We start from the raw sequence: 8,609 nt of genomic DNA, 5'->3' as shown, positions 1-8,609 counted from the left end.
TGGATCACCCTCAGTCTTTTGCCTTTTTCTTCTTTCCCTATTCATAGACCCTGCACCTGCATCTATGGCGTTGTTGTTGTTGTCGGCGTTCTGCAAAGTAGGGGTATACCATGAACCCTTACATTGGGTAAAAATGGAAAGCTACATAGGATGGTCAATATTATAATGACACCCCCATTTCTTTACAGCAAGAATTATTTCATAACAACATTCTAAAGGGCATAACCTAGAAACACTGCTGAATGCTAATGACAGAGCTGGAAATCCCAGTTTTTTCTTGTTTGAAGATATATGAACCTTTATAAATAAGAACCATTGAAAAATAAAAATGCTGGACAATTTGCCCTTGATTTCCATTATTTTACTACATTTTGTTAATCACATTTGACATCACATATATAATTCAGGATTCCTTTCATTTTGGAATGTTGATAGAAGAGATATATATGTAAGAGACATGGATTTGCATAAATATCACCTTCTCTGCTGCTGATGTTAATATGTCAATGTTTTCTCATGAAATAGTTATGAATGGAGCACAGTGTTCTATTTGAGGATGGGAAGTTGTCTGTCAAAATGGCTTAAATTAAGAATATTACTTACGAATCAGAGTCAAAATAACTGAAAGATGAGGAGTCTTCAATGAAAACCTTATCTGAGAACACAAACATTTGGTATAAAACACACATTTCCCTGTGTTGTGCTTTCTAGTAGTTGTGAAAGAGGGACACTGAAAATTGCTACATTGGGCACAGCAGAATTTTCAAGACTATTCCTGAGACTGTTCACATAGTATGCATGGGTGGGTCTTCTCACTGCTCCACTGATACATAGTCAGAAATGCCCATGTTCAGTTCTTGCTGTTTTGCAAAGCATCCATAAGAGTTTTATTATATTCTGCAATCTGCTTTGTCACATTCTTCATTATAGGGCGGTAATCGCTCTCCTGAGTTTTTGTTGCTATAACTGATAATGCAAATTAAGGAAACGGGTTTTCAATACATATGTGCCAAAGATAAGAAAAAAAAGGCTCATTGTTCTGTGGTCATCATAGAACTCATGACAACCATTTCACCATATATTTGACACCTGCACCATTCTCCTCCCATTTTGTGGGAGGAAATAGATAGCCAAGCTACATAGGGGTGAAAATGCTTACTATAGGGCAGTACAGTCATCTGCCCCAAGCTCTAAATTTATTTAAAAATGAGGAAAAATAAATGAGGGGACACAATACCAGCTGAAGGTATCACAGCAGGCTTGCTTGCACAAGTGCATCAATTTGTTAGCAACCTTTATTAGATAAGATATTTTATTCCCTGAATAATTTTCACAGCCATTTTCCCCTGGAAAAAAGTCAAATAATATGCACAAATATGTACAGCATGGAGCTTAGCAACGTGGAAGTTGTGATATTGCACAATGGCTAAATACATCCACCATTTATAACACAGAAAATAAACTGAGATTTGTATTTATAATCTGAGGATTAAACTGAAATATCAGGATACCAACACACTCTTGATTGATTTGTTGAGATGGTCAGTCAAAACAATATTGCAAGACTTTTTTTAAAAGAAAGTTTGGTGACTGATCAGTGAAAGTGAAATCTATATGGTTTTAGTAAAGAATCTATCAATTCTTTCCTCATTTGCTCTTCTGGTAATTTTTTCACGTAAAGGCCTTTTAAAAGCATTTACGGTGATGCTGTTCAATTCACTCTCTCTTTCTGTTAAAGTGAAAAGGATACATTCTTTCATAACAAAGTTATTTTGTTCATGATGTTGCCACTTCCTTTCCAAATTTGTAAGCTGAAAGTAAAATGGAAAAAAAAAAATCAGCCAAAATAAAACAATCACATTCCAGTTTATATAAAGAAAAAAGAACTTTCACTTACTTTTTAACTATGTTGCATTCAATATAGCTATCAAGACTAAGCACAATTCAGATGACATTAAACACTTTCAAGTTCCATTTTTTTCAGAAGGAAAGAGGACGGCATAAGTTCAGTCAGAGCAGTGTTTCTCAAACAGTGGTACTTGAGGTGGTGTCTGGTGGTACTCGCAGGACTCCTGGACACCTGTTGCCTGGCAGCGAGACTAGGAACGTGACGCAACAAACAGCAGTAGGATGTTGCCTTGGTGGGCAGAATTCTAAAGTATGCTTTTCTGCACTCAAAAAAGCCCTCCTATCTACCCTGAGCCTCTTATTGGTGTTTGTCATTTTGCATCTAGCCTCCCAACCCAGAAGTAACAGGTGATGATGTCATTACCAGTTACTTCCAGTGGTACTTCAAATAGGTGGACCATGTAAAGTGGTACAGCAGAGGACAAACCTTGAGAACACTGAGCTAGAGCAATACAAAAATTAAAGCAACCAACAAAATTTCAATAAAGCAGATGCAATGTTTATAGCTACAATGTATCAGGAAGCTAGTTGCAAAGACTGCAAAAAGTCAGAATATTGAATTGAATGACAACAGTGTGTGAAGGCTATAATGACTTATGTATGATATTCTAATTATCTGCATCCTGGTTAATGACGGTTTTCAGAATATGTAAGGTTCATCATACAACATATCCTGACACAAATATTGAGCCCTGTACCATCCAGGAGAAACTTCCTTATTTCCATAGCTGAATTCCTGTCTGATGTCAGAAGATATGATAAGAGCAGGACTGCACTAAGAAGATTGTAAGAGGGCAAACAAAATGTTGGGATTTTGACAACACTTTCAGCATCAACAGGAAGGTAATGCAGCTATTATATTGATAGATGCTTCCTACCAATATACTTTAATAGTATCAATTTGCTTGGCTGATGCTCCTGGTCAACATTTTTGTTTGAAGACATTTCCAGCAGTGGTTCTGAACAGCACTGTGGAAGCTAATACATTACAGTCTAAGTGTAATTTAGGGCATAGTGGAACTTAGTATACATTCCAAAGCAACAATTATCCATCTCAAGTTGCATGTTAAAATGTTTGATGGTCTTTTACTTTTTCTTAGCTTCAATGGCCACAAACTCTGAAGTACAATACAATGGGAAGCAAAGAAAAACATCAGCACTCATGAGAGGTGTCAGAGGTTGGCTACCAATTGGACAGCAAATGGATGCACCATGGAAGACAGAGCAGCCCTTGGGAAAATGCCCAAGACTTTGCTCCCCTGCAACCTGGTGCAGACCCTGCTAGCACTTTTGAAGTAGATGTTTTTGTGATCATACCCAACAGAAACAAAGTTCAACAATTCAGACTACCAAATTATTTCATGACAGTCCATGTTTATATAGGCTCTATATCATTGACTAATGTAATGCCAAGGTACTGACTAACTAACCTTTTTGAAAGTCTTTTCAAGAGACTACTAGCTAAAGAAAATAAATGAAATGAGACTGCATATGTGGAGCATTCATTCCTTGATACTGAACTGAAAAAGAAGCTCCTGACTTTTGGATGTACACTGAAGCCAATGACAAGGGCTTATATGAAGGTCTGAGAATGAGGTACCTCTTCACTCAGAGTTATCCGACTATCAAGGCTACTTCTGTTAATTCATTTTACAGTCTTCTCATGTTCCAATATTCTATGACTTTTATCACCACAACCTCAGTGTACAAAAGAAAACAAATTGAAAATATGCCAAAGCACTGGACTGTGGTACGAGAGGATGGAGACAACCTTTTCCTCCCATGCAGTTTTCCCAATGAAAATTCCCCCCCCCCATTTGCTTATTCCCCAATAGGGGGAATCTCAGTTTACATACTGAAGGTTCCATGAATAGTTTGGCTGTAGTGGAAATAAAGATCAGTTAGATGTGCTCAGTTGTGTAGAATAAATGTATAAATGTGCCAGACCTCACAAAAACTGGCACACTGAATAATACTACAATAGCTATACAAATGTTTGCATTTATCCTTCTTTTCCAACAGAGCAGAAAATATTCTGGCTCTAACATGGACTTGTTTCTCCAAGTCCACCACAGGAATAACTGAAAGTATTTATTGTCAAATTATTATGATTGTTGGATTCATAAGTGGAAGGAATTCATATACATAACTGTGATCTGTTTAAGGGATGCATGCCAAATGCAACATTCTTCCTCTAACAAAACTGTAATGGATTCCTCCACTGGTGGAGAGAAACCTTAGGATACAATCCTGTCATTTCATACCTGCAGCTAAATGGTCACAAATAAATATTTTTAGACAGGATCTAAACTGCAGAAACTGCTCAAGAACCTCATTGTCTTTCCCGGCAGCAAGACCTGAAATTGCACACCAGAGAAGTATGGTCCTTGGTGTTAATGAAGAATTTAACTAAACAAATTTATGTCTAAAAAGGAGATGATGTAGACACTTTTATGGGTGATTGGAATCCACTGATCTCATTTGTAGATGAAGAATCATTAGCTAATTTGTTTTTGAGAAACATATGCCACTTTAGTCAGATATACTTAAAATATATTTGTTTGTGTTATGTAATCTTTTGTTAGCGTTATATCAAAATCAAGTCAGATTATATTTACAGACCTTGTGTCTTTGTACCACTGTTCATTAAATCTTTCTGCATTCATTTTAAAAAGTATGAATTTTTTTGTTTTTCAATAAAAATATAGCACATATATGCCTATGAACAACCAAACAAATTCTTTCTTCCTTCTAATTCTGTTCTGCCCCTGATAGGATTTCTTTCCAAGAAGAACTATGCCCTCCCAAATTTGAAAGGCTTCTCCAAAGAGTATTTGAAGCCATTTAATTTATGCATGAAAATACTATACACACCATACCTCTAAGATGCTGAAGACTTAATGCCCAAAAGGTATTTTCAACTCTACCTGTGCATGTGTCTCATTCTCCTGTAGCTGCAGCTTCAGGCTTTCATGTTCTCTATTCAGCTGTTCCATAATTTTCTTGAAGGCATCCCTACGCTTTGTCAGTGTTTCCTTCTCTTTTTGCAGTTTCTTTGTGCAGAGAAATAACACAAGCATTAAATTAGGCACCGACTTTAAAAGTCACTCTTCAACTTTAAAGGACAAAAAGAATTTATGTTCAATCTTAGTGTCCAGCTCCCATTTTTATGACAGCACATGATCTTGCAAATGATATTCTTGACTGATATTCTTGATTGGCTCCCTCAGTTGCCACCTCCATGTGGCCATCTGTCAGCTTTTCGCTTTGACCATCCTTCGCTTTTGACCATCTCTCAAATAATGCATGTCTAGCTGGTTGTGCTTTCTGGTTGCTCCCCACCTCTTGTGACAGGTGGGCATACCCTGGGAGTGAATTCAGCCTTGCTGAGGAGCAGAGAGAAGACCTTGTCATCTGAGCAACCACACTGCTGCATACCAAGATAAGCCTGTCTGGATCCATAATTGCTTGGTGCTGCTATCATTGTCAGTGCTTCTGTCCTTCTGTTCAAAGGGACAGTATAAGGCTTTGGCTTGCAGGAGTTCGTCCCTGCCTTCGAGTGAGAGTGGATTTGCCCCATGACCCAATTCCAGGGGACCCCAGACATGCATTAAGCATGTATATAGGTCATTCTTTCTCCAGAATTGGGCTATTTACACACATCCTGTAACCACATGAGATAATAAGTGCAGCTCCTAGTCTCATTCTCCACTCCCAGGATAGTTCCTTCATCCACATCATAAGGGGTGGGTTAGGGCATTTTTTGTTTATGTGGGGGGGCATCAATCAACAATCGGAGACCAAGGAACTGCTTTTAAGGGGTTTGTAGTGTTTTATAGGAAGTGGAGAACAATGAGGTCTTTGCCCCAATGTTTCTGAATGTCTGCTAGATTCTGCAGTTGTGCCACTCTGTTGGCAGTCAGATGGAACTTCTCTGTTTGCCACTGCAAAAACCCTCCATCTCTTCTTCCTGTGAGGTACAACCCTTTGCCTGTCTGAGGTAAGGCTTTTAGACCTGGAAATAAGGGACTTCTGTCTTCTTCCCCCGGTCCTTAACCAGTCCACCCTTTCTTTTCCCTTCTGGTCAGAGGCAACACTAGGGTTTCTGAAACCTCATTGCGTCACCCCGATGATGCACCTCCTCCCATATCAGACCATACAGAATAAATTACAACATCATACACACACATTCTAAATGCAGTGGCATCACTAGGGTTGGCATCATTAGCATTAACCTTATTTATTTTAACCAGAACAGATCACCCAGTAAAAGTCACCCAACAAATCAGTACCCCCCCCCAAAAAAAAAACCAATCAGTGGCTAACTTGATGACATTCACACAACTGAATAAGAGTTCTAGTATTAGCTCTGATCTGTGGAAATGAAAGATACTATTGGTTCCCTGCTGTGTCATAAGAATACCTCGTCTTTTGGAACAACCAGTCTCATTAGACAGGTAAGGAATCAATTTTTTGTTACATAAGGTAGCTGTATTTTCTTTTTCTGGTTAATTGGCCATAACGTTTAATAGAATATGGATAATTCAACATGGTTTGTTCCATTACATTCTGCATGAAATTACCTTTCTAATGATATATAACATAATGGTATTATTCACAAATACAAATTTTCCAAAATGTTTGCCACTAGTGTTGTCACGCCCCTGAAGGTATCACCCAGTACAATCTACACCCCCTAGTGACACCACTATTTCTAGTGTTCTCATCTCTTTCTCTCTGCCCCTCCTGTGCTGTTTCTTCCTTTTCCCTTTCTTTCTCCTTATATCTTCCGTAGCCCTCTTAAAAGACTTTTTCACCAGGTTTAGCTGTACTGTCAGCTGCACTGTCAACAGAGTCTCCTCATTCCCAAGTGTTTGGTCATGACATCATTGCTGTGGCTACTGGCTGAGGCTCCTAGCTGCTCTTTCAGGGCTTGGAAGAGACACCAGAGCCCACACTCCCCCATGACTTACTGACCAAGTATGTATACTGGTACAAAACTGCACGTATACCATGTTTCAGTCTAAATATTTCAATATCTGAGTTTCAAGCAAATATCACAATATTGTTTAATGGTTACATACCATTTTCTTTTCTTCTCCTGCTGTTTTTAGAGCAGGCAGGTTATTGTACAGTTCCAAGTCCTTGGTCATTTGTTTAACTTTTTCTTTGAGAGAAGCCAGTTCTTCACCCATCTTGCCTTCCAGCAGTTCCATCTTCTGGAGGTCCAGCCGCAGACGCTGACTATCTGTAACACAGGAAAATGACTAATAAGCATTGCTGACATACAATGGAGTTTATTCTTCAGTACAACGAGAATGGAATAATAAAATGTCCTTACTCAAAAGGATAACCAACTCCTTGCTTGCCTTATTCACCTTGGCTTTGCTCCAGTAAAGCTCTTTAGTATGTCCTTATCTTTTGCTACAAATATCCATTATCTGATAAACTAGTAGTGTGGCTAGAACTAGTGTTGACATATTTTACTGCTTCCAACAAAAACTGCCAAACAGAAATTAGCATTGTTGTTCCTGGTTTTACATTTGCTAATAAAACACATTTGTGCAAAAAGGTCTCACTGTCCCCTTTAGTTTTAAAAGGCAGAAAAACATATTTTAAAGCTAACAGAGGCCCTCTTCCCTCACAGAGATCCATCAACTGCCTTTGTGGGGAGAAGAGGAAGGAACTGTTTTAACCAAAATTAAACAGCCTTACAGCCTTTTAGGAGGTGGAAACGTGACATAATGCCTACCTAAATAAATAAAAATGTCATAAATTCTCTAGGTGATGTGCCTCTAATGGCAATACCTTTGCCACTAGTCCAGGTGGGTATGATATTTATAATCCCCAATGGCTACACCGGCAGTGTGGGAAAGAACATATAAATAGTATGTTAAGTTGCAATAACTGTCAAAGTGAAAATTGTCACACTCACACGTGGCAGGTGTTTATTAATTCACTATCCAGCAAGTGGACGGGACCACACTAGTACATTCAAACACTACCACTTGACATCTGCAAATTAGTTGTACAAGATTCCAGGGTTCATGAACTGGAAACAGGGGACTGATGCCTTACTTTTTGTATCACCAAGATAGCTCTCAGGGACTGGGACCAGATGGCCTAAGCCCTGCTACTCCATACTGTCTCTCCAATAGGAAAAATCAGGTGATCTGGGGACCAAATAGAATTCCTATTGACGCTAGTCAGTAGCTCCTCAGACATAGCAATTTGTCTACAAAAGAAAGTGCTAATGAACCCCGCTTTGCCCTCATGTCACCCTCAACCATATCACTTGCCTCTAGTTTTTTGGAACATCACTTTGCTCTGAAATATAGCCTACTGACTGACTATACTGCTCACATCAAACTCCTCTGGGCTCTGATAAGATACCATGTTTTCAAATTTAGTTATTTCAATTCTATCCAATTCTTACACCACCAGTGGCTCCAGTCTGCTCAAACTGTAGACGCAGTTCACATCTGTCCAGTCCCAGGACTTTATAACAAATGCTCTCAGGCTCTTCCACTGGCACCAAGGAGTGACTGCCTTGTTTATCTTGCACCCACATGCATGGACTACTCTGAAAACTGAACCCAGGACCACTTGCACCACCTTGAATATCCAATGTGCTAAAGCCTGAACACAGGCCTGACCCAAACTGAAGAAGTGTCTGAGGTGACACTCAAATTCCATCTCCG

At 38.9% G+C, this 8,609-nt stretch overlaps 1 protein-coding gene across 4 annotated transcripts in view; it reads right to left on the bottom strand.

Moving 5' to 3' along the window:
- Nucleotides 1-346: 346 nt before the first annotated feature.
- The window catches only part of IFT74 (intraflagellar transport 74), a 56,267-nt gene continuing 48,004 nt past the window's right edge, over nt 347-8,609 (bottom strand). For all 4 annotated transcript variants that reach the window (XM_066618561.1, XM_066618563.1, XM_066618565.1 and 1 more), the window contains 4 exons: nt 6,993-7,156; nt 4,836-4,961; nt 1,751-1,811; nt 347-966 (listed from right to left, as the gene is read on the bottom strand). In XM_066618561.1, the coding sequence (XP_066474658.1) occupies nt 851-966; nt 1,751-1,811; nt 4,836-4,961; nt 6,993-7,156 (467 nt within the window). In that variant the 3' untranslated portion in view covers nt 347-850. The remainder of the gene's footprint in view (nt 967-1,750; nt 1,812-4,835; nt 4,962-6,992; nt 7,157-8,609) is intronic.

The sequence above is a fragment of the Tiliqua scincoides genome, chromosome 2, assembly GCF_035046505.1.
Source record: "Tiliqua scincoides isolate rTilSci1 chromosome 2, rTilSci1.hap2, whole genome shotgun sequence".
Classification (NCBI taxonomy): Eukaryota; Metazoa; Chordata; class Lepidosauria; order Squamata; family Scincidae; genus Tiliqua; species Tiliqua scincoides.
Note: the sequence above shows the minus strand (reverse complement) of the source record. Positions and strands in the feature narration are given on the sequence as shown.